Source organism: Melanerpes formicivorus, unplaced genomic scaffold, assembly GCF_026170545.1.
Source record: "Melanerpes formicivorus ecotype bairdi unplaced genomic scaffold, bMelFor1.0.p_v2 SCAF_88, whole genome shotgun sequence".
NCBI lineage: Eukaryota > Metazoa > Chordata > Aves > Piciformes > Picidae > Melanerpes > Melanerpes formicivorus.
Window position 1 is genome coordinate 758,549 of NW_027142440.1, and position 25,894 is coordinate 784,442.

Genomic DNA, 25,894 nt, shown 5'->3' on the forward strand with positions numbered 1-25,894 from the left:
GGTGAGAGAGACACAGAGATATGGAGAACACACACAGGCCAAAGGGACTCCTTGAGCTCAGCAGGTGTGGGGCAGGTGCAGCTTCATACCTCTTTCCCTCTTTGCCTTTAGTGATCTGCATCAAAGCAGCCTGATGGAAGACAGAAACCAGGCAAGAGTTACAGCCCCAGCTCACCTTTGATGCCTCCAGCTCTTTAATCTTTTCTTCAGCTGCTGTCAGTTTCTCCTTCAGTGCTGCAATCTCCTTCTCCATCGGCATCACCACTGACCGCAGCTTCTCGGCGTCCTCCTGGGCCTGGGCTCAAGACAAGACACAGGTCAGCCACAGCAGGGAGCTCAGCCAGGCAGGGCCCCAGGGGCACAGCAGCACAAAACCTCCCTGCCAGGGAATGAGCTGCCTGGACTCCCACGTCCCAGGCTTGCCAGCATGGAGAAGAAATGCCTCCAGGGAGACCTCAGAGCAGCCTGCCAGGGCCTGAAGGGCTCCAGGAGAGCTGGGGAGGGACTTGGGACAAGGGCTGGGAGTGCCAGGATGAGGAACAATGGCTTTGAGCTGGGAGAGAGGAGATGGAGACTGGAGATGAGGAAGAGATTCTTGGCAGTGAGGCTGGGGAGACTCTGGCACAGGCTGCCCAGGGAGGCTGTGGCTGCCTCCTGCCTGGAGGTGTTCAGGGCCAGGCTGGATGAGGCCCTGAGCAGCCTGTGCTGGTGGGAGGGGTCCCTGCCCATGGCAGGGGGCTGGAGCTGGACAATCTTGAAGGTCCCTTCCAACCCAACCCAGTCTGTGATTAAGTTTTCTAAACTTAGAATGGAAAGGCAAAACTAAAACCCCACAGTGCCCTTCAGCTCCACAGACAGCCCAGGCCCTGGGCTCTGCAGGCTTCAGAGGCCTCTGCAGATGACACACAGCTAAACTTCCTCATTTTGTTCAGCTCTGCTGCATTTTGTCTCTGCTCCTGTGCTTGTCCAGAGCACAAGCAGAGGCTGTGAGCAGGGGCAGTGGCACAGCCAGCAGGGGCAGTGGCACAGCCAGCAGGGGCAGGGCCATGTGCTGGTGTCACACAGCCATACATCCCCTGCCACCTGCAGCCAGCTGCTCCTCACTCACAGATGGCAGCAGGCAACCCTCAACAACCTTTGCTGCTCCTCCAACCAACATCTACAGAAGGTGTCTGTGGCTGCCCCCTCCCTGGAGGTGCTCAGGGCCAGGCTGGATGAGGCCCTGAGCAGCCTGTGCTGGTGGGAGGGGTCCCTGCCCATGGCAGGGGGCTGGGAGCTGGCTGAGCTTTGTGTCCCACCCAGCCCAACCCCTTCTGTGATTCCCTGAAGAACAAAAGTCTGGCTGGAGAAGCTCAGGCAACACCTGGGTTTGTTCCTCACAAAGAAGCAGCAGAAGCTGCACAGCCAGCATCTGACAACCTCTCCTCACAGCAGGAGTAAACCATTTCAGGTTCCTCTGAGTCCCCTCCACTTCTCTTGAGCATCACCAGCGACAGCAGCCTGCTGTGCTATCAGATTCTGTGGCCTGCTCTGGCACAGCACTCAGAGGCCTCTCCCCTCCCAGCTTCCCCTCTCCTGACTAATGAGCACCCTTCCCAGCAGGAGGATTGTCCCTTTTGCTCTCTCCATATGCAAAGTACCTGCTCTGCAGGGTTCTGCTGCTCAGAGCTTGGCACAGCTGTGCTAAGCAGAGGCTTTATACTCATCGCAGCTCCCACTGCAAGGCAGATCCTCCCCAGCATGGAAAATGAGGGCTGGATACCATCACAGCATAGGTTGGGCTGGAAGGGACCTCAAAGCTCATCCAGCTCCAACCCCTGCCATGGGCAGGGACAGCCCCTGCTAGACCCCATCAAACTCACTGCTTTGCCTCCCAATCCTGTGCTCCCCTAGTTCACTCCTCTGGCAGCCAAACACAACTCGTCTGGGATTCACTCCTTGGTTTGGAGGTAGAGCTGAAAGGCCTTTTCCCCACTTCTCATTCTGAGTCTCCTTGAGGAGAAAGCTGACAGGCTGAATGAGAGGGCAGGTCAGCAGAGCCAAGCACAGCAGCTGAAGCAATTCTTCCAAGCTGTACTCTGGAGAGCAGGTTTGCCTCTCCCTCTCCTGTTGCACAGAGCTCACCTTCCTCTGCTTTGCAGGCCTGGAAAGCTTGCCAAGAGACTACTGCACCAAACACCTCCTTTAGGCTCACCAGGGATCCTCCTTTCCCTTCTAAAGGGGTATGGTTAAAAAGGTTATTCACCTGCTCTCCTGCTAACTGGCACACAGCTGCACCAGTGCAGCCTCAGTCAGGCTGCAGACAACACCACACTGAGCAGCAGTGTTGATCTGCTGGAGGGTAGGAAGGCCCTGCAGAGGCATCTGGCCAGGCTGGATCCATGGGTGGCTTGCTGGCTGGCCAGGCCCAAGGAGTTGTGAGGAGCAGAGTCACATCCAGCTGGTGGCCAGGCCCAGGCAGTGTCCCCAGGGCTCAGCACTGGGGCCAGCTGTAGTTAACATCTTCAGCAGTGAGGAGGAGATCAGGGCACCCTCAGCAAGTCTGCAGAGGGCAACAGGTTGAGTTGGAGCTGCAGAGGCATCTGGCCAGGCTGGATCCATGGGCTGAGGTTCAGCAAGGCCAAGGGCTGGCTCCTGACCTTGGGCCACAACAACCCCAAGAGCACTACAGGCTGGGGGCAGAGTGGCTGCAACCTGCCTGTGGAAAAGGCCCTGGGGGTGCAGGGTGGCAGCAGCTGAAGATGAGCCAGCAGTGTGCCCAGGTGGGCAAGAAGGCCACCAGCAGCCTGGCCTGGAGCAGCAGTGGTGTGGGCAGCAGGAGCAGGGCAGGGACTGTGCCCTCCTTGAGGCCACAGCTGCAGCACTGGGTTCAGCTTTGGTGCCACAGGACAGGAAAGACCTTGAGGGGCTGGAGGGTGTCCAGAGAGGAGCAAGGAGGCTGGAGAGGGGTTTGGAGGAGGAGCAGCTGAGGGAGCTGGGGGTGTTGAGTGTGGAGCAGAGGAGGCTGAGGAGAGACCTCACTGCCCTCTCCAAGTGCCTGAAAGGAGGCTGCAGTGAGGCTGGTGCTGGTTTCATGGTGCTGGCAGCTGGGTTAGGGCTGGGCTGGGGCATCTCAAAGGTTTTATCACCCTGAATGATCCTGTGACTCCTGATGTCAGTTACTGCACAGACTCAGTCAAGGCAGCTTGCCTTCTGAACAGCCAGCTGGTAGTTTGCTATGAACTCTACATCTTCAGAGTTGTTTCTTCAGGACTCCCCACCAGGCTGAACCTTGAACCTTCCTTCCAGCTCCAACCAAAGTCTTTTTGCTCTGAACTGGGCCAAGCCCAGTTATGAACCAGGTTTTGTCTTAAAGTTCCCGTGGCAGCAATTCTCTTGTCCTAACAACCCCCTGCCAGAGCTGGCTCACCCAGGGCAGGCCACCCAGGAACACCCTCAGGTGGGTCTTGAAAGTCTCCAGAGGAGACTTCTCAGCCTCTCTGGGCAGCCTGCTCCAGGCCTCCAGCTCCCTCACACCAAACAGCATTTCCCTCCTGTTGAAGTGGAATTTCCTGGGTTCCAGTTTGTGTTCCTTGCCTCCTGTCCCATCACAGACACCATGGAAATGGCCTTGCCCTTTCCTGCCCCCACCCTGCAGGCGTTTATGAACATCAATGAGATCCCCTCTGGGGCTGCTCTTCTCCAGGCTCAACCTTTCCTCCTCACAGAGGTGCTCCAGGCCCTTCATCATCCTCATCTCAGGCTCTACTCTGACTCCTACCTTTGCACATCAAGAGCCTGTTGAAGTGGCCTCAGTGAAGGCCAAACTGCAACCAGCAATGCTCAAGAATCTCTTTAGAAGCCTTTACAATTCCATTTGCAACTCAGGCTGCTTATGCCAGCACAGGGAAGGGGAAAATACTGATGGGGAATGGTCTCACACTGCACTGCTGCTGCCAGTGAGCAGAGACAAGGGACTCAGAGCACCAGAGAGGCACAGAATCCTTGGGTTGGGAAAGCTCTTTAGGATCACCCAAGCCAACCATTCTCTGCCTCTACCCATGGCCCTCAGCACCACCTCTCTGCCTCCTTGAAACTGCTCCAGGGATGGGGATTCCACCTCCCTGGGCAGCCTGTGCCAGGCTTTGAAAACCCTTTCAGTGGAGAAGTTTCTTCTGATGCCCAACCTAAACCTCCCCTGGTGCAACCTGAGGCCATTTCCTCCTGTCCTGTCTCTTGTTACTAAGGAGAAGAGACAACCTCCTGCCTGGCTCCAGCCTCCCTTCAGAGGCAGTAGAGGGCAGCTGGGGACAGCCACTTCCAAGTGCCAGGGGCTGCACATTGGCCACAGCAACCCCAGGCAGTGCTGCAGGCTGGGGGCAGAGTGGCTGAGAGCAGCCAGGCAGAGAGGGACCTGGGGGTGTTGGTTGATGGTAGGCTGAACAGGAGCCTGCAGTGTGCCCAGGCAGCCAAGAGGGCCAATGGCATCCTGGCCTGCATCAGGAAGAGTGTGGCCAGCAGGAGCAGGGAGGTCATTCTGCCCCTGTACACTGCACTGGTTAGGCCACACCTTGAGTCCTGTGTCCAGTTCTGGGCTCCTCAGGTTAGGAAGGAGGTTGAGCTGCTGGAAGGTGTCCAGAGAAGGGCAAGAAAGCTGGGGAGGGGTCTGGAGCACAGCCCTGGGAGGAGAGGCTGAGGGAGCTGGGGTTGCTTAGCCTGGAGAAGAGGAGGCTCACGGGAGACCTTCTTGCTCTCTCCAACTATCTGAAGGGAGGTTGTAGCCAGGTGGGGGTTGGTCTCTTCTGCCAGGCACCCAGCACCAGAACAAGAGGACACAGTCTCAAGCTGTGCCAGGGGAGGTTTAGGTTGGATGTTAGGAAGAAGTTCTACACAGAGAGAGAGATTGCCCATTGGAATGGGCTGCCTGGGGAGGTGGTGGAGTCCCCATCCCTGGAGGTGTTCAGGAGGAGACTTGATGGGGTGCTTGGTGCCATGGGTTAGTTGTTCAGGTGGTATTGGATTGGTTGATAGGTTGGACACAATGATCTTGAAGGTCTCTTCCAACCTGGTCTATTCTATTCTATTCTATTCTATTCTATTCTATTCTATTCTATTCTATTCTGTTCTGTTCTGTTCTACTCTATTCCCTGCTCCTGCTAGGCACAGGGCACTATTCCTGACCCACACCAGGATGCTGTTTGCCTTCCCAGCCTCCTGAGCACACTGCTGCTGCTCTCCAGCCTGCTGCCACTAGCTGCTGTGCTGTGGCAGCCTGGCAGCTGTTCCTCCCCTCCTGGATTGGATATAGTCATTTACTGCATTCAAACTGGCTCAGGATACCTTAAAGACTACTGGGAGCCAGCTGAGAAGAGAAAAGCACCTCAATGCAAGCCTGAATGAGATGAGAAACAAAGACTTCCAAACACTGATCTATTCTGACAGGTTCCATTTCCTCCCTGCCTGCAAGAGAAGCAGAACCAAACCTTCACACTCCAGAGCAACACATCAACCCCAGCTCCATCCCAGGCACCTCAATCCCCTCCCAGGAGCTCTTCAGAGGCACAAATCTTTGAAGAACAAGAAGGCAATGTGGAGCTTTCCAAACCGCAGGGCAACTGCCTTTCAGCACCTGCATTTGTGTGGCAGCAGGGCTGTAGGTATTCATTTCCTAGGTGTTTCCTCCCACTGTGCTGCACAGAGATGACTTCTCTTAGAGAGAGATGAAAGCCATTTCAGACCTAATGCCCATTCAGGCCCTCAACACACACTGAGAAGGTGTGAGGGGAGGAATACAGGTGCAGAAGTGTACAGGAGATGTTAGAAAACTGCCCACAGGGGCTTCACCTGAGCCCAGCTGATCTTCTCACCACAGCCTTGGCAAGGCCTCCTGCTCTGGGACAAGCTGAAGGCCAAACTTCAGCAGATCCTCAGGTGCAAGCCCCTTACTGACCCCACATGAGGAGGTACAGCACAGAATCACTGAATGCATCAGGCTGGAAGAGATCCTCCAAGGTCATCCTGTCCAACCCCTTGCAGGCAGCAGGGACACCTCCAGCTGGAGCAGGCTGCCCAGGGCCACAGCCAGGCTGATCCTGAATGTCTCCAGGGGTGGAGCCTCCACCACCTCCCTGGGCAGCCTGCTCCAGGGTCTCCCCAGCCTCCCTGTGCAGAGCTTCCTCCTGATGCCCAACCTACCTCTGCCCTGCTGCAGTTTCAAACCACTGCCTCTTGTCCTGTCCCCACAGGCCCTTCTAAACAGTCCCTACCCAGCCCTCCTGCAGGTCCACTTCAGGCACTGGAAGGCTGCTCTAAGCTCTCCCAGGGGCCTTCTCTTCTCCAGGCTGAACAGCCCCAGCTCTACCAGCCTGTGCCCATAGCAGAGGTGCTCCAGCCTCTGATCATCTTGGTGGCCTCCTCCAGACCCACTCCACCAGTTCCATGTCCTTCTTGTGTGGGGGATCTCGAGCTGGCCCCAGCCCTGCAGGTGAGGTCTCCCCAGAGCAGAGCAGAGGGGCAGGATCCTCTCTCCAGCTCTGGCCAAGCTGCTTTGGATGCAGCCCAGGCTGCCCTTGGCCCTCTGTGCTGCCAGTGCCCATTGCTGGCTCCTGCCCAGCTTCTCCTCCACCAGCACCCCCAAGACCTCTGCAGGGCTGCTCTCAATCTCATCACCCCCAGCCTGGGCTGAGAGGGAGGCCTGCCCCAGCCAACACCTGCACGGCGTCAGACACCAGAGGAGCTCAGGATGACAGAGCTGAACCTTGGCAGAGGCTCTGCCAAGAGGCCACAGGAAGGAACTCATGCACAGCAACAGGTCTGGAAGTGAGGAGCTAGGGGCCAGCCTACCTTTTTCATCTCATTCTCCAGGTTCTCCTCTTCCTGGCCCTCGGAGAGGCGGCGGCGCAGCTCGGCGATCTCCCGCTCGGCGTTGTCGCGGTACTGGCTCCACTGCGCGCGCTCCTGCTCCAGCCGGTGGTGGTACTGCAGCTCGTAGTCCCGCAGGGTCTCTGCAAGAGCAGGGGCAAGGCTCAGCCTGCAGCACCACCCCAGCTGCACCACCCCAGCTGCACCACCCCAGCTGCACCACCCCAGCTGCACCACCCCAGCAGCACCACCCCGGCTGCACCACCCCAACTGCACCACCCCAGCTGCACCACCCCAGCTGCACCACCCCACATGCACCACCCCACCTGCACCACCCCACCTGCACCACCCCAGCTGCACCACCCCAGCTGCACCACCCTAGCTGCACCACCCCGGCTGCACCACCCCATCTGCACCACCCTGGCTGCACCACCCCACCTGTAACCCCCACCTGCACCACCCCGGCTGCACCACCCCGGCAGCACCACCCCAGCTGCACCACCCCGGCTGCACCACCCCATCTGCACCACCCCAGCTGCACCACCCCGGCTGCACCACCCCGGCTGCACCACCCCAGCTGCACCACCCCGGCTGCACCACCCCATCTGCACCACCCCAGCTGCACCACCCCAACTGCACCACCCCAGCTGCACCACCCCGGCTGCACCACCCCGGCTGCACCACCCCAGCTGCACCACCCCAACTGCACCACCCCATCTGCACCACCCCAGCTGCACCACCCCAGCTGCACCACCCCGGCTGCACCACCCCAGCTGCACCACCCCATCTGCACCACCCCAGCTGCACCACCCCAGCTGCACCACCCCAGCTGCACCACCCCGGCTGCACCACCCCACCTGCACCACCCCGGCTGCACCACCCCGGCTGCACCACCCCACCTGCACCACCCCAGCTGCACCACCCCACCTGCACCACCCCGGCTGCACCACCCCACCTGCACCACCCCGGCTGCACCACCCCAGCTGCACCACCCCAGCTGCATCACCCCGGCTGCACCACCCCAGCTGCACCACCCCAGCTGCACCACCCCGGCTGCACCACCCCGGCTGCACCACCCCACCTGCACCACCCCAGCTGCACCACCCCACCTGCACCACCCCGGCTGCACCACCCCAGCTGCACCACCCCAACTGCATCACCCCAGCTGCACCACCCCAGCTGCACCACCCCAACTGCATCACCCCAGCTGCACCACCCCAGCTGCACCACCCCGGCTGCACCACCCCAGCTGCACCACCCCGGCTGCACCACCCCAACTGCACCACCCCAGCCGCACCACCCCAGCTGCACCACCCCGGCTGCACCACCCCAACTGCACCACCACAGCTGCACCACCCCACATGCACCACCCCAGCTGCACCACCCCAGCCGTACCACTCCCACCTCCAGCCACCCAGGGATCTGGAACACCTCTGAGCAGCAAGCTCTCCCTCCTGCTCCCTTCCCTTTTGCCACTTTAAACCCCAGCTGCACAAACACCCAGAGGAGCTGCAGCTCACTCTGTACCCAGCTGCACAAACACCCAGAGGAGCTGCAGCTCACTCTGTACCCAGCTGCACAAACACCCAGAGGAGCTGCAGCTCACTCTGTACCCAGCTGCACAAACACCCAGAGGAGCTGCAGCTCACTCTGTACCCAGCTGCACAAACACCCAGAGGAGCTGCAGCTCACTCTGTACCCAGCTGCACAAACACCCAGAGGAGCTGCAGCTCACTCTGTACCCAGCTGCACAAACACCCAGAGGAGCTGCAGCTCACTCTGTACCCAGCTGCACAAACACCCAGAGGAGCTGCAGCTCACTCTGTACCCAGCTGCACAGAGATTCAGAGGAGCTGGAGCTCACTCTGTACCCAGCTGCACAAACACCCAGAGGAGCTGCAGCTCACTCTGTACCCAGCTGCACAAACACCCAGAGGAGCTGCAGTTCACTCTGTACCCAGCTGCACAAACACCCAGAGGAGCTGCAGCTCACTCTGTACCCAGCTGCACAGAGACCCAGAGGAGCTGCAGCTCACTCTGTACCCAGCTGCACAGAGACCCAGAGGAGCTGCAGCTCACTCTGTACCCAGCTGCACAAACACCCAGAGGAGCTGCAGCTCACTCTGTACCCAGCTGCACAAACACCCAGAGGAGCTGCAGCTCACTCTGTACCCAGCTGCACAAACACCCAGAGGAGCTGCAGCTCACTCTGTACCCAGCTGCACAGAGAGCCAGAGGAGCTGCAGCTCACTCTGTACCCAGCTGCACAGAGAGCCAGAGGAGCTGCAGCTCACTCTGTACCCAGCTGCACAAACACCCAGAGGAGCTGCAGCTCACTCTGTACCCAGCTGCACAAACACCCAGAGGAGCTGCAGCTCACTCTGTACCCAGCTGCACAAACACCCAGAGGAGCTGCAGCTCACTCTGTACCCAGCTGCACAAACACCCAGAGGAGCTGCAGCTCACTCTGTACCCAGCTGCACAAACACCCAGAGGAGCTGCAGCTCACTCTGTACCCAGCTGCACAGAGAGCCAGAGGAGCTGCAGCTCACTCTGTACCCAGCTGCACAAACACCCAGAGGAGCTGCAGCTCACTCTGTACCCAGCTGCACAGAGACCCAGAGGAGCTGCAGCTCACTCTGTACCCAGCTGCACAGAGACCCAGAGGAGCTGCAGCTCACTCTGTACCCAGCTGCACAAACACCCAGAGGAGCTGCAGCTCACTCTGTACCCAGCTGCACAGAGACCCAGAGGAACTGCAGCTCACTCTGTACCCAGCTGCACAAACACCCAGAGGAGCTGCAGCTCACTCTGTACCCAGCTGCACAAACACCCAGAGGAGCTGCAGCTCACTCTGTACCCAGCTGCACAGAGAGCCAGAGGAGCTGCAGCTCACTCTGTACCCAGCTGCACAGAGACCCAGAGGAGCTGCAGCTCACTCTGTACCCAGCTGCACAAACACCCAGAGGAGCTGCAGCTCACTCTGTACCCAGCTGCACAGAGAGCCAGAGGAGCTGCAGCTCATTCTGTACCCAGCTGCACAGAGACCCAGAGGAGCTGCAGCTCACTCTGTACCCAGCTGCACAAACACCCAGAGGAGCTGCAGCTCATTCTGTACCCAGCTGCACAGAGACCCAGAGGAGCTGCAGCTCACTCTGTACCCAGCTGCACAAACACCCAGAGGAGCTGCAGCTCACTCTGTACCCAGCTGCACAGAGACCCAGAGGAGCTGCAGCTCACTCTGTACCCAGCTGCACAAACACCCAGAGGAGCTGCAGCTCACTCTGTACCCAGCTGCACAGAGATTCAGAGGAGCTGCAGCTCACTCTGTACCCAGCTGCACAGAGAGCCAGAGGAGCTGCAGCTCATTCTGTACCCAGCTGCACAAACACCCAGAGGAGCTGCAGCTCACTCTGTACCCAGCTGCACAAACACCCAGAGGAGCTGCAGCTCACTCTGTACCCAGCTGCACAAACACCCAGAGGAGCTGCAGCTCACTCTGTACCCAGCTGCACAGAGACCCAGAGGAGCTGCAGCTCACTCTGTACCCAGCTGCACAAACACCCAGAGGAGCTGCAGCTCACTCTGTACCCAGCTGCACAAACACCCAGAGGAGCTGCAGCTCACTGTACCCAGCTGCACAAACACCCAGAGGAGCTGCAGCTCACTCTGCACCCAGCTGCACAGAGAGCCAGAGGAGCTGCAGCTCACTCTGTACCCAGCTGCACAAACACCCAGAGGAGCTGCAGCTCACTCTGTACCCAGCTGCACAAACACCCAGAGGAGCTGCAGCTCACTCTGTACCCAGCTGCACAAGCACCCAGAGGAGCTGCAGCTCACTCTGTACCCAGCTGCACAGAGACCCAGAGGAGCTGCAGCTCACTCTGTACCCAGCTGCACAGAGAGCCAGAGGAGCTGCAGCTCACTCTGTACCCAGCTGCACAGAGACCCAGAGGAGCTGCAGCTCACTCTGTACCCAGCTGCACAGAGAGCCAGAGGAGCTGCAGCTCACTCTGTACCCAGCTGCACAAACACCCAGAGGAGCTGCAGCTCACTCTGTACCCAGATGCACAAACACCCAGAGGAGCTGCAGCTCACTCTGTACCCAGCTGCACAAACACCCAGAGGAGCTGCAGCTCACTCTGTACCCAGCTGCACAAACACCCAGAGGAGCTGCAGCTCACTCTGTACCCAGCTGCACAGAGACCCAGAGGAGCTGCAGCTCACTCTGTACCCAGCTGCACAAACACCCAGAGGAGCTGCAGCTCACTCTGTACCCAGCTGCACAAACACCCAGAGGAGCTGCAGCTCACTCTGTACCCAGCTGCACAAACACCCAGAGGAGCTGCAGCTCACTCTGTACCCAGCTGCACAGAGAGCCAGAGGAGCTGCAGCTCACTCTGTACCCAGCTGCACAGAGAGCCAGAGGAGCTGCAGCTCACTCTGTACCCAGCTGCACAGAGACCCAAAGGAGCTGCAGCTCACTCTGTACCCAGCTGCACAAACACCCAGAGGAGCTGCAGCTCACTCTGTACCCAGCTGCACAAACACCCAGAGGAGCTGCAGCTCACTCTGTACCCAGCTGCACAAACACCCAGAGGAGCTGCAGCTCACTCTGTACCCAGCTGCACAAACACCCAGAGGAGCTGCAGCTCACTCTGTACCCAGCTGCACAGAGACCCAAAGGAGCTGCAGCTCACTCTGTACCCAGCTGCACAGAGACCCAGAGGAGCTGCAGCTCACTCTGTACCCAGCTGCACAGAGAGCCAGAGGAGCTGCAGCTCACTCTGTACCCAGCTGCACAGAGACCCAGAGGAGCTGCAGCTCACTCTGTACCCAGCTGCACAGAGACCCAGAGGAGCTGCAGCTCACTCTGTACCCAGCTGCACAGAGACCCAAAGGAGCTGCAGCTCACTCTGTACCCAGCTGCACAGAGAGCCAGAGGAGCTGCAGCTCACTCTGTACCCAGCTGCACAGAGACCCAGAGGAGCTGCAGCTCACTCTGTACCCAGCTGCACAGAGAGCCAGAGGAGCTGCAGCTCACTCTGTACCCAGCTGCACAAACACCCAGAGGAGCTGCAGCTCACTCTGTACCCAGCTGCACAGAGACCCAGAGGAGCTGCAGCTCACTCTGCACCCAGCTGCATAGAGATCCAGAGGAGCTGCAGCTCACTCTGTACCCAGCTGCACAGAGACCCAGAGGAGCTGCAGCTCACTCTGTACCCAGCTGCACAGAGAGCCAGAGGAGCTGCAGCTCACTCTGTACCTAGCTGCACAAACACCCAGAGGAGCTGCAGCTCACTCTGTACCCAGCTGCACAAACACCCAGAGGAGCTGCAGCTCACTCTGTACCCAGCTGCACAGAGAGCCAGAGGAGCTGCAGCTCACTCTGTACCTAGCTGCACAGAGACCCAGAGGAGCTGCAGCTCACTCTGTACCCAGCTGCACAAACACCCAGAGGAGCTGCAGCTCACTCTGTACCCAGCTGCACAAACACCCAGAGGAGCTGCAGCTCACTCTGTACCCAGCTGCACAAACACCCAGAGGAGCTGCAGCTCACTCTGTACCCAGCTGCACAAACACCCAGAGGAGCTGCAGCTCACTCTGTACCCAGCTGCACAAACACCCAGAGGAGCTGCAGCTCACTCTGTACCCAGCTGCACAAACACCCAGAGGAGCTGCAGCTCACTCTGTACCCAGCTGCACAGAGAGCCAGAGGAGCTGCAGCTCATTCTGTACCCAGCTGCACAGAGACCCAGAGGAGCTGCAGCTCACTCTGTACCCAGCTGCACAAACACCCAGAGGAGCTGCAGCTCACTCTGTACCCAGCTGCACAGAGAGCCAGAGGAGCTGCAGCTCACTCTGTACCCAGCTGCACAAACACCCAGAGGAGCTGCAGCTCACTCTGTACCCAGCTGCACAGAGAGCCAGAGGAGCTGCAGCTCACTCTGTACCCAGCTGCACAGAGAGCCAGAGGAGCTGCAGCTCACTCTGTACCTAGCTGCACAGAGACCCAGAGGAGCTGCAGCTCACTCTGTACCCAGCTGCACAGAGACCCAGAGGAGCTGCAGCTCACTCTGTACCCAGCTGCACAAACACCCAGAGGAGCTGCAGCTCACTCTGTACCCAGCTGCACAAACACCCAGAGGAGCTGCAGCTCACTCTGTACCCAGCTGCACAAACACCCAGAGGAGCTGCAGCTCACTCTGTACCCAGCTGCACAGAGAGCCAGAGGAGCTGCAGCTCATTCTGTACCCAGCTGCACAGAGACCCAGAGGAGCTGCAGCTCACTCTGTACCCAGCTGCACAAACACCCAGAGGAGCTGCAGCTCACTCTGTACCCAGCTGCACAGAGAGCCAGAGGAGCTGCAGCTCACTCTGTACCCAGCTGCACAAACACCCAGAGGAGCTGCAGCTCACTCTGTACCCAGCTGCACAAACACCCAGAGGAGCTGCAGCTCACTCTGTACCCAGCTGCACAAACACCCAGAGGAGCTGCAGCTCACTCTGTACCCAGCTGCACAGAGAGCCAGAGGAGCTGCAGCTCACTCTGTACCCAGCTGCACAGAGACCCAGAGGAGCTGCAGCTCACTCTGTACCCAGCTGCACAAACACCCAGAGGAGCTGCAGCTCACTCTGTACCCAGCTGCACAGAGACCCAGAGGAGCTGCAGCTCACTCTGTACCCAGCTGCACAGAGACCCAGAGGAGCTGCAGCTCACTCTGTACCCAGCTGCACAAACACCCAGAGGAGCTGCAGCTCACTCTGTACCCAGCTGCACAGAGACCCAGAGGAGCTGCAGCTCATTCTGTACCCAGCTGCACAAACACCCAGAGGAGCTGCAGCTCACTCTGTACCCAGCTGCACAAACACCCAGAGGAGCTGCAGCTCACTCTGTACCCAGCTGCACAGAGACCCAGAGGAGCTGCAGCTCATTCTGTACCCAGCTGCACAAACACCCAGAGGAGCTGCAGCTCACTCTGTACCCAGCTGCACAAACACCCAGAGGAGCTGCAGCTCACTCTGTACCCAGCTGCACAGAGACCCAGAGGAGCTGCAGCTCACTCTGTACCCAGCTGCACAGAGACCCAGAGGAGCTGCAGCTCACTCTGTACCCAGCTGCACAGAGAGCCAGAGGAGCTGCAGCTCACTCTGTACCCAGCTGCACAAACACCCAGAGGAGCTGCAGCTCACTCTGTACCCAGCTGCACAAACACCCAGAGGAGCTGCAGCTCACTCTGTACCCAGCTGCACAAACACCCAGAGGAGCTGCAGCTCACTCTGTACCCAGCTGCACAGAGAGCCAGAGGAGCTGCAGCTCACTCTGTACCCAGCTGCACAGAGACCCAGAGGAGCTGCAGCTCACTCTGTACCCAGCTGCACAGAGACCCAGAGGAGCTGCAGCTCACTCTGTACCCAGCTGCACAAACACCCAGAGGAGCTGCAGCTCACTCTGTACCCAGCTGCACAAACACCCAGAGGAGCTGCAGCTCACTCTGTACCCAGCTGCACAGAGAGCCAGAGGAGCTGCAGCTCATTCTGTACCCAGCTGCACAGAGACCCAGAGGAGCTGCAGCTCACTCTGTACCCAGCTGCACAAACACCCAGAGGAGCTGCAGCTCACTCTGTACCCAGCTGCACAGAGAGCCAGAGGAGCTGCAGCTCACTCTGTACCCAGCTGCACAAACACCCAGAGGAGCTGCAGCTCACTCTGTACCCAGCTGCACAGAGAGCCAGAGGAGCTGCAGCTCACTCTGTACCCAGCTGCACAGAGAGCCAGAGGAGCTGCAGCTCACTCTGTACCTAGCTGCACAGAGACCCAGAGGAGCTGCAGCTCACTCTGTACCCAGCTGCACAGAGACCCAGAGGAGCTGCAGCTCACTCTGTACCCAGCTGCACAAACACCCAGAGGAGCTGCAGCTCACTCTGTACCCAGCTGCACAAACACCCAGAGGAGCTGCAGCTCACTCTGTACCCAGCTGCACAAACACCCAGAGGAGCTGCAGCTCACTCTGTACCCAGCTGCACAGAGAGCCAGAGGAGCTGCAGCTCATTCTGTACCCAGCTGCACAGAGACCCAGAGGAGCTGCAGCTCACTCTGTACCCAGCTGCACAAACACCCAGAGGAGCTGCAGCTCACTCTGTACCCAGCTGCACAGAGAGCCAGAGGAGCTGCAGCTCACTCTGTACCCAGCTGCACAAACACCCAGAGGAGCTGCAGCTCACTCTGTACCCAGCTGCACAAACACCCAGAGGAGCTGCAGCTCACTCTGTACCCAGCTGCACAAACACCCAGAGGAGCTGCAGCTCACTCTGTACCCAGCTGCACAGAGAGCCAGAGGAGCTGCAGCTCACTCTGTACCCAGCTGCACAGAGACCCAGAGGAGCTGCAGCTCACTCTGTACCCAGCTGCACAAACACCCAGAGGAGCTGCAGCTCACTCTGTACCCAGCTGCACAGAGACCCAGAGGAGCTGCAGCTCACTCTGTACCCAGCTGCACAGAGACCCAGAGGAGCTGCAGCTCACTCTGTACCCAGCTGCACAAACACCCAGAGGAGCTGCAGCTCACTCTGTACCCAGCTGCACAGAGACCCAGAGGAGCTGCAGCTCATTCTGTACCCAGCTGCACAAACACCCAGAGGAGCTGCAGCTCACTCTGTACCCAGCTGCACAAACACCCAGAGGAGCTGCAGCTCACTCTGTACCCAGCTGCACAGAGACCCAGAGGAGCTGCAGCTCATTCTGTACCCAGCTGCACAAACACCCAGAGGAGCTGCAGCTCACTCTGTACCCAGCTGCACAAACACCCAGAGGAGCTGCAGCTCACTCTGTACCCAGCTGCACAGAGACCCAGAGGAGCTGCAGCTCACTCTGTACCCAGCTGCACAGAGACCCAGAGGAGCTGCAGCTCACTCTGTACCCAGCTGCACAGAGAGCCAGAGGAGCTGCAGCTCACTCTGTACCCAGCTGCACAAACACCCAGAGGAGCTGCAGCTCACTCTGTACCCAGCTGCACAAACACCCAGAGGAGCTGCAGCTCACTCTGTACCCAGCTGCACAAACACCCAGAGGAGCTGCAGCTCACTCTGTACCCAGCTGCACAGAGAGCCAGAGGAGCTGCAGCTCACTCTGTACCCAGCTGCACAGAGACCCAGAGGAGCTGCAGCTCACTCTGTACCCAGCTGCACAGAGACCCAGAGGAGCTGCAGCTCACTCTGTACCCAGCTGCACAGAGAGCCAGAGGAGCTGCAGCTCACTCTGTACCCAGCTGCACAAACACCCAGAGGAGCTGCAGCTCACTCTGTACCCAGCTGCACAAACACCCAGAGGAGCTGCAGCTCACTCTGTACCCAGCTGCACAAACACCCAGAGGAGCTGCAGCTCACTCTGTACCCAGCTGCACAGAGACCCAGAGGAGCTGCAGCTCACTCTGTACCCAGCTGCACAGAGAGCCAGAGGAGCTGCAGCTCACTCTGTACCCAGCTGCACAGAGAGCCAGAGGAGCTGCAGCTCACTCTGTACCCAGCTGCACAGAGACCCAAAGGAGCTGCAGCTCACTCTGTACCCAGCTGCACAAACACCCAGAGGAGCTGCAGCTCACTCTGTACCCAGCTGCACAAACACCCAGAGGAGCTGCAGCTCACTCTGTACCCAGCTGCACAAACACCCAGAGGAGCTGCAGCTCACTCTGTACCCAGCTGCACAAACACCCAGAGGAGCTGCAGCTCACTCTGTACCCAGCTGCACAGAGAACCAAAGGAGCTGCAGCTCACTCTGTACCCAGCTGCACAGAGACCCAGAGGAGCTGCAGCTCACTCTGTACCCAGCTGCACAAACACCCAGAGGAGCTGCAGCTCACTCTGTACCCAGCTGCACAAACACCCAGAGGAGCTGCAGCTCACTCTGTACCCAGCTGCACAAACACCCAGAGGAGCTGCAGCTCACTCTGTACCCAGCTGCACAGAGACCCAAAGGAGCTGCAGCTCACTCTGTACCCAGCTGCACAGAGACCCAGAGGAGCTGCAGCTCACTCTGTACCCAGCTGCACAGAGACCCAGAGGAGCTGCAGCTCACTCTGCACCCAGCTGCATAGAGATCCAGAGGAGCTGCAGCTCACTCTGTACCCAGCTGCACAGAGATCCAGAGGAGCTGCAGCTCACTCTGTACCCAGCTGCACAAACACCCAGAGGAGCTGCAGCTCACTCTGTACCCAGCTGCACAAGCACCCAGAGGAGCTGCAGCTCACTCTGTACCCAGCTGCACAGAGACCCAGAGGAGCTGCAGCTCACTCTGTACCCAGCTGCACAGAGACCCAGAGGAGCTGCAGCTCACTCTGTACCCAGCTGCACAGAGACCCAGAGGAGCTGCAGCTCACTCTGTACCCAGCTGCACAAACACCCAGAGGAGCTGCAGCTCACTCTGTACCCAGCTGCACAGAGAGCCAGAGGAGCTGCAGCTCACTCTGTACCCAGCTGCACAAACACCCAGAGGAGCTGCAGCTCACTCTGTACCCAGCTGCACAAACACCCAGAGGAGCTGCAGCTCACTCTGTACCCAGCTGCACAAACACCCAGAGGAGCTGCAGCTCACTCTGTACCCAGCTGCACAGAGAGCCAGAGGAGCTGCAGCTCACTCTGTACCCAGCTGCACAAACACCCAGAGGAGCTGCAGCTCACTCTGTACCCAGCTGCACAGAGACCCAGAGGAGCTGCAGCTCACTCTGTACCCAGCTGCACACACACCCAGAGGAGCTGCAGCTCACTCTGTACCCAGCTGCACAAACACCCAGAGGAGCTGCAGCTCACTCTGTACCCAGCTGCACAGAGACCCAGAGGAGCTGCAGCTCACTCTGTACCCAGCTGCACAGAGACCCAGAGGAGCTGCAGCTCACTCTGTACCCAGCTGCACAAACACCCAGAGGAGCTGCAGCTCACTCTGTACCCAGCTGCACAGAGACCCAGAGGAGCTGCAGCTCACTCTGTACCCAGCTGCACAAACACCCAGAGGAGCTGCAGCTCACTCTGTACCCAGCTGCACAGAGACCCAGAGGAGCTGCAGCTCACTCTGTACCCAGCTGCACAGAGACCCAGAGGAGCTGCAGCTCACTCTGTACCCAGCTGCACAGAGAGCCAGAGGAGCTGCAGCTCACTCTGTACCCAGCTGCACAAACACCCAGAGGAGCTGCAGCTCACTCTGTACCCAGCTGCACAAACACCCAGAGGAGCTGCAGCTCACTCTGTACCCAGCTGCACAAACACCCAGAGGAGCTGCAGCTCACTCTGTACCCAGCTGCACAGAGAGCCAGAGGAGCTGCAGCTCACTCTGTACCCAGCTGCACAAACACCCAGAGGAGCTGCAGCTCACTCTGTACCCAGCTGCACAAACACCCAGAGGAGCTGCAGCTCACTCTGTACCCAGCTGCACAGAGAGCCAGAGGAGCTGCAGCTCACTCTGTACCCAGCTGCACAGAGACCCAGAGGAGCTGCAGCTCACTCTGTACCCAGCTGCACAGAGACCCAGAGGAGCTGCAGCTCACTCTGTACCCAGCTGCACAGAGCCAGAGGAGCTGCAGCTCACTCTGTACCCAGCTGCACAAACACCCAGAGGAGCTGCAGCTCACTCTGTACCCAGCTGCACAGAGACCCAGAGGAGCTGCAGCTCACTCTGTACCCAGCTGCACAGAGAGCCAGAGGAGCTGCAGCTCATTCTGTACCCAGCTGCACAGAGACCCAGAGGAGCTGCAGCTCACTCTGTACCCAGCTGCACAAACACCCAGAGGAGCTGCAGCTCACTCTGTACCCAGCTGCACAAACACCCAGAGGAGCTGCAGCTCACTCTGTACCCAGCTGCACAGAGACCCAGAGGAGCTGCAGCTCACTCTGTACCCAGCTGCACAGAGACCCAGAGGAGCTGCAGCTCACTCTGTACCCAGCTGCACAGAGAGCCAGAGGAGCTGCAGCTCACTCTGTACCCAGCTGCACAGAGACCCAGAGGAGCTGCAGCTCACTCTGTACCCAGCTGCACAAACACCCAGAGGAGCTGCAGCTCACTCTGTACCCAGCTGCACAAACACCCAGAGGAGCTGCAGCTCACTCTGTACCCAGCTGCACAGAGACCCAAAGGAGCTGCAGCTCACTCTGTACACAGCTGCACAGAGAGCCAGAGGAGCTGCAGCTCACTCTGTACCCAGCTGCACAAACACCCAGAGGAGCTGCAGCTCACTCTGTACCCAGCTGCACAGAGAGCCAGAGGAGCTGCAGCTCACTCTGTACCCAGCTGCACAAACACCCAGAGGAGCTGCAGCTCACTCTGTACCCAGCTGCACAAACACCCAGAGGAGCTGCAGCTCACTCTGTACCCAGCTGCACAGAGAGCCAGAGGAGCTGCAGCTCACTCTGTACCCAGCTGCACAGAGACCCAGAGGAGCTGCAGCTCACTCTGTACCCAGCTGCACAAACACCCAGAGGAGCTGCAGCTCACTCTGTACCCAGCTGCACAGAGACCCAGAGGAGCTGCAGCTCACTCTGTACCCAGCTGCACCGAGATCCAGAGGAGCTGCAGCTCAATCCCATCACTAGAGCAGAGAGGAGCCCCCTCCCCCCAACCTGTGTAACTGCTAATTTCAGAACAGCTTCACACATCTCCCTCCCTGTTTAGCAGCACTCTCTATACCTCCAAGCACATCAACCAAAGCTGCTACCCAAACCCTGCTTCCTGAGCCCAAAATGCAGAAGGAAGCAGGACTTGCCACACTTCCCTGGTAGTAGTGGTGCCTCTGGAGGGAAGGAGCTGCCCTTGGCTACCCAGGGACAGCAGCTGGCACAACTGAGCCTTGGTCCTGGTTCAGGTATCAATGCAGATCATAAACAAACTGATCTCTGTGTACTCAGTATACAGAAGGATTTGTTTTCTCAGGGGGAAAAGGCTAATCAGGCATGGAGCAAACTGCCCAGGGCCAGTTGGCTCAGGATGCTGTGATCCTCTTTGTGAACCCTGAAGCAAACCAGGCAGTAATGGCAACAGCCTGTCCCCAGCTCACAGCCTGCACTGTGCCCTGCACAGAGCTGGGCTCAGAAATGTCAGCAGCTGTGCATCATGCAAGGATGGTAAAGGATGGCTCAGAGCAGCCAGAAGACAACAAAAGGCCCAGGCCTGACACAGAGCAGCAGGTTGAGGCTCCAGCCTGGGTAGAAGGCCATGTGATAGCACTGGGGGACACCTGAGTGCCTGCCAGCAGAGCTGTGCTCACACAGGAGAGCCCTTCCCAGGCTCAGCAGATCACATGCACCATCCTTATCTTCATGGAGAGATGGAGCACCACATCCAGAGTCCCTCAGCAATGCTTTGTACCATGTGGGAGCTCCCATTGCCATGATTCCTTCTGCAATCCAATCCTGCTCTCAACAGAAAAGAGCCACCAAGCTCCTCCCACACACTCCAGCCACAGCTCCCCAGCCCAGCCCTGCCAGGCCAGGGAGGCACTGCCCGTGCTCTGTGCAGGGGCAGGCACGAACCGCTGAGCGCCCCCTGAAGAGGTGTCTGCCCCAGCAGCAGCAGCTTGCCTGCCTCTTACCTTTCATAATAGCTTGTAGGGAAGCTACTTCTTCTTGCCACTGCCTCTTCACCTCATCAATGGCTTCCTGCTTTGTGGTCTCAGACACTGTAGCTATAGCCTTGATGTTCTCCATCTCGGCGTGAGCTTCCATCAGCTGCGTCCGCAGCTGCCCCAGGTCATCCTGGGCTGCTTGCAGCACTGCATTCTGTCTCTTGAGGTCCTCTGAAAAGCAGCAGTGGTTACACTCAGTGGGATTAATCAATCCAGAAATGGCACAGCCAGCAGGAGGAAGGAAGTGAGGGTGCTCCTGCACTCAGCACTGGGGAGGCTGCACTTGAGTCCTGTGCCCAGTTTTGGGCACGGCAGTACAAGGAAGACATGGAGGGGCTGGAAAGTTGCCTCAGCAGAAAAGGGCTTGGGGGTGATGGTCAACAGCAGCTGAAGATGAGCCAGGGGGTGCCCAGGTGACCAAGGAGGCCACCAGCACCCTGGCCTGGATCAGCAATGGTGTGGGCAGCAGGAGCAGGGCAGGGATTGTCCCCCTGGACTCGGCACCGTGAGGCTGCACCTCACATACTGGGTTCAGCTTTGGGGCCCTCACTCCAAGAAGGACAGTGAGGGGCTGGAGAAGGCCAAGAAAGGGGCAACAAAGCTGGGGAAGGGTTTGAAGAACAGGGCTGGGGAGAAGCAGCTGAGGGAACTGAGGTTGTTGAGCCCACAGAAGAGAGAAGACCTCATTGCTCTCTCTGGCTACCGGAGAGGAGGCTGGAGTCAGGTGGGTTTTGGTCTCTTCTCCCAAGTCATTAGAAACAAGACAAGAGAAACGGTCTCAAGCTCTGCCAGGGGAGGTTCAGGTTGGGTGTTAGGAAGTATTTCTTTCCTGAAAGAGTGGGGGGCTATTGGAACAGGCTGCCCAGGGAGGTGATGGAGTCACTGTGCCTGGAGGTGTTCAAGAAATGAGTGGATGTGGCACTTCAGGACATGGGCTAGTGGCCATGGAGATGGTGGGCAGAGGGATGGACCTTGATGATCTCAGAGGGCTTGTCAAACCTTCCTGATTCTGTGCTTCAATCTGAAGAGCAGACTATGGCAAAGGAGAGTGCTGTGAGAAGGGGCTGGGGGAAGCACTGACACTGCAGCATCTACCCCCAGCAGCTGAACCAAGGAGCACCTTTAGGGAACTGGGCTTCACTTGGCTTGCCCTGGCACACAGGAACACACCCAGGCAGGTGCAGAACGTCTCCAGAGATGGAGACTCCATCACCTCTCTGGGCAGCCTGCCCCAGGGCTCTGTCACCCTGAGATAAAAGAAGCTCCTCCTCCTGTTCAGATGCAGCTTCTCATGCTCAGGTTTGTGCCCACTGCCCCCTGTCCTGTCCCTGGGCACCACTGAGCAAAGCCTGGCCCCATCCTCCTGGCACCCACCCCGGAAGCATGGAGCAGCACTGAGGAGATCCTCTCAGGCTGCTCTTCTCCAGACTAAAAGCCTCTCGGTCTCTCCTCAGCAGCAGCATTTGGGGCTCCACAGGTCATCCTTCACACAGGAATTGAACTTCAGAACAGCTGAGAGGGCTGAGAGCTCACCTTCCTTAGCCAAGTACAGCTCCTTGAACTTTGCTCTCTTCTGGTTGAACTCCTGCTCCAGCTGCTGCTTGGTGCGCAGGAACTCCGCATTGACCTTCTCCAGCTCTGCCACGCGCTGCAGAAGAGCAACTGCAAGGAAAGCAGCAGGTCAGGCAGGGTGTCCCAGTCTGCAGGCTCAAGCTCTGGGGATCAGCCTTTCTGAGACACCTTTGCTCAGCTCTTGCCCCCCCACACCACAGCAAGCAGCTGGAGCCCTTCAAGCACCAAAGGAAGTCTCCTCAGCCTGCAGCACCCAGCTGCAGGGCACAGGGAGGGCAGAGTCTGCAGCAACACTCTGCTACAGAGAACCAGAGAAGGGTAGGGGTTGGAAGGGATCTCTGGAGCTCATTCAGTCCAACCCCTGCTCCAGCAGGGCACCCACAGCACAGTGCCCAGCAGCACAATGCCCAGGGGGGGTTGGAAGCTCTCCACACAAGGACACTCCACAACCTCTCTGGGCAGCCTGCTCCAGGCCTCCAGCACCCTCACACCAAACAACTTTCTCCTCCTGCTCAGGTGGACCCTCCTGGGCTCCAGCCTGTCCCTGTTGCTCCTTGTGCTGTCCCAGGGCACCACCAAGCAGAGCCTGGCCCCTTCCTCCTGACCCCCACCCCTCAGCTAGTTACAGACATTGGTAGAGTCCCCTCCCAGCCTCCTCCCTCCACCCCAGACCCCCTCCAGGTGTCACACAGCACAGACACACACACATGCTGACCCAGCAGAAGTCTCTGCACACCCAACATGCTTCCCACAAAGAGCCAGGAGTGACAACAGAGCCCAAAGGCTGCAGCACTTCAGCATCAACCATTTAGAATGAGAGAGAGCCAGCTGCAGAGCTGGCAGGGGCAGAACACTGGCTGGTCCCTGCCCCTGGGGCAGGTGTAGTTAGTTGTAGCACCAGAGGACTTAAAAGCAGACAGAAACCACAGGATCTTCCCAAAGCTGAGCTGTGCTGGGCAGGAGGCCTTCTGCTCTGCTGACCTGCTCAAGCCTGCAGCAGTTCAGAGCAGAGGGAAGGCCAATCTTGCTTTCTGAACTGAAATCCTCCCTTTGTTTGTTTGTCAAGCACCTTAAACATCAACAGATCTGGTTTGCAGGCCAGCAACCCCTCCAGTGCAAAGCCAGCTGCACACAAGTGTTCTGGGGGCAACTTCACTCTTGCAGCTCTGGGGCCCCCAGCACAGGAAGGACCTGGAGCTGCTGGAGAGGCTCCAGAGGAGGCCATGAAGATGATCAGAGGGTTTGAGAACCTCTCCTGTGGGGACAGGCTGAGAGAGCTGGGGCTGTTCAGCCTGGGGAGAGAAGGCTCCAGGGAGACCTTCCAGTACCTGCAGAGGCTCCAGGAGAGCTGGGGAGGGACTTGAGGCAAGGGCTGGGAGTGCCAGGATGAGGAACAATGGCTTTGAGCTGGGAGAGGAGAGATTGAGAGTGGAGAGGAGGAAGGAATTCTTTGCAGTGAGGCTGGGGAGACTCTGGCACAGGCTGCCCAGGGAGGCTGTGGCTGCCTCCTGCCTGGAGGTGTTCAGGGCCAGGCTGGATGAGGCCCTGAGCAGCCTGTGCTGGTGGGAGGTGTCCCTGCCCATGGCAGGGGCTGGAGCTGGCTGAGCTTTGTGTCCCTTCCAACCCAAAGCCTTCTATGACTCTCTGATTCTCCAGCAACTGAAAGGAGCCTGCAGCAGACACAAGACACTGAGAGCAAAGCTGCAAGCTAGAAAAGCAGCTGGGTCAGACCCAGGAAAGAAACAGCAGACAGGGAGCCAGGCCCAGCTAGCAAAAGTGCTTCCCAAAGCTAACAAGTTGCCTCTGGTCTCCTGCTAAGCACTGACAGGGCAAGGGCTTGCCTGCCCCCATACCCAGCTGGCTCCTGGCAGGGGACAATGCTGCTTCCTGCAGCCAGGGCAGAGCAGCTGCCAGCCTGGCCAGAGCCCCCTGCACACCTCTGAGGGGTGCAGAGCCCTGCTTGGCTCTGAGGAGCTGGCTTTGGTCTCACAGTTCAGCTCCTGAAAGGGCACTGTCAGAGGCCCTGCAGCCTCTGTGAGCTGTGGGTGGTGCTCAGGGTGTTGTGAAAGCACAGTGGGCCAGCCAAGGCAGCTCAGTGTCTGCAGTCAGGAGGCCAAAGGCCACATTCAGAGCAAAGCCAAGAGGAATGTGGCCACTGCCCATCTCACCAACACTGCCTGAGGACCACACAGAAGTCTTTCACTGCTGCCTACAGGAGGGCTGGGCAGGGACTGCTCCCAAGGGGCTGTGGGGACAGGATGAGAGGCAGCGGTTTGGAACTGGAGCAGGGCAGAGTTGGGTTGGACAGCAGGAGGAAGCTCTGCAGTGAGGCTGGGGAGGCACTGGAGCAGGCTGCCCAGGGGGGTGGTGGAAACCCCATCCTTGGAGACACTCAAGGTCAAACCTGATGTGGCCCTGAGGAACCTGCTCTGCTTGGAGATGTCCCTGCTGGCCCCCTGCAGGGGGCTGGATGAGATGACCTTTGAGGCTCCCTTCCACCCCAGTGCAAGCTGTGACTCTGATTCCCTGGTTGTGGATGCTGAACAAGCAAACCAGACACCCCTCCCCCAGAATCTCCAGCCCCCCCTTGTTTACTTCCTTCCCTCCCCATCCTGCTGCAGAGAGGCAGCTCCCAGCTGAAGGCTGTGTGCAAAGCACCCGAGCTGCATTGCTTCCCAAGGTGAGAGCTGCTTCTGCTGAGGATAAAGGACAGGAGGACACCACAAGAGCAGGGAGGAACAGCCTCATCCCTAAGGATCCTCCCACCCCAAGGGGAAGGGGGATGGCAGTCACCAAGCAGCCAGTGCAATGGCAGCAGGTACATTGGTACAGCATCCCTCTCCCTGCAGCCTCCCTGGGATGTGCAAAAGGGAATCAATACTCCACCCCCACCAGCACTGAGCTCTGGCAGCCATCAGGACCTGCTGGAGGCAGGCAAACACCCAGCAGGAGTTTGACCTCGCTGCAGGCCATGCACCACTGCAAGCACCAGAAGAAGCTTCTTCACTGGAAAGGTTCTCCCAGGCTGCCCAGGCTGCCCAGGGAGGTGGCTGAGTCCCCACCCCTGGAGGGGCACCAAGGAGGCAGAGCTGTGGTGCTGAGGGCCATGGCTCAGGTTTGTAGAGTCAGAGCCTGGACTCCATGACCTCAAAGGTCTTTTCCAGCCAGGCCAGCCCCACAGCTGAGTGCCTGTGTGCTGACAGCAGCCTGCCATTCAGCTGCTCAGGGGGAAGTGTTTCATCACCTGTGGCAGGGCCCAGGCCTCGGCACAGCCACCCTGCAGGACAGCAGGCAACAGGAGCTGGAGGCCAAAGAGCCAGGAGCAGCTCTGAAGCACATGCACAGAGGATGAGGGCAGCAGGAAGCCTATTTTCCAGGAGAGCAGAACAGCTCTGCCCTTCCTAGCAGGTGATTAGGCTTGAACAAAGAAAATCCTCACTGGGCTGCACATGCTGCCCACAGACACTGCCCTGATCGCAGAAGGGGCTGGGCTGCAAGGGGCCTTAAGGCTCAGCCAGCTCCAGCCCCTGCCCTGGGCAGGGACCCCTCCCACCAGCACAGGCTGCTCAGAGCCTCATCCAGCCTGGCCCTGAACACCTCCAGGCAGGAGGCAGCCACAGCCTCCCTGGGCAGCCTGTGCCAGAGTCTCCCCAGCCTCACTGCAAAGAATTCCTTCCTCATCTGCAGTCTCAATCTGCCCTCCCCCAGCTCAGGGCGAAGGAAGGCATGAAGCCAAGCCCAGGCTGCCAGAGGCAGGGGTCTGTGTGCCACAAGAGAGGGGAGAGCCCTGCTGGGATGCACTGAAGGCAGCAGCAGGCAAGGGGCTGAGCCAGGGCTGGGCTGGGGCTGGGGCTGGGATTGGGGCTGGGTCTGGG

The 25,894-nt window shown here is 59.0% G+C and overlaps 1 protein-coding gene across 1 annotated transcript in view; it reads right to left on the reverse strand.

Moving 5' to 3' along the window:
* Positions 1-25,894, reverse strand: part of RABEP1 (rabaptin, RAB GTPase binding effector protein 1) — a 92,184-nt gene that overhangs the window by 31,432 nt on the left and 34,858 nt on the right. Inside the window, exons 2-5 of the mRNA XM_068165383.1 lie at positions 21,981-22,109; positions 20,415-20,618; positions 6,823-6,983; positions 176-295 (exon numbers count right to left, since the gene is read on the reverse strand). Of these exons, the coding sequence (XP_068021484.1) occupies positions 176-295; positions 6,823-6,983; positions 20,415-20,618; positions 21,981-22,109 (614 nt within the window). The remainder of the gene's footprint in view (positions 1-175; positions 296-6,822; positions 6,984-20,414; positions 20,619-21,980; positions 22,110-25,894) is intronic.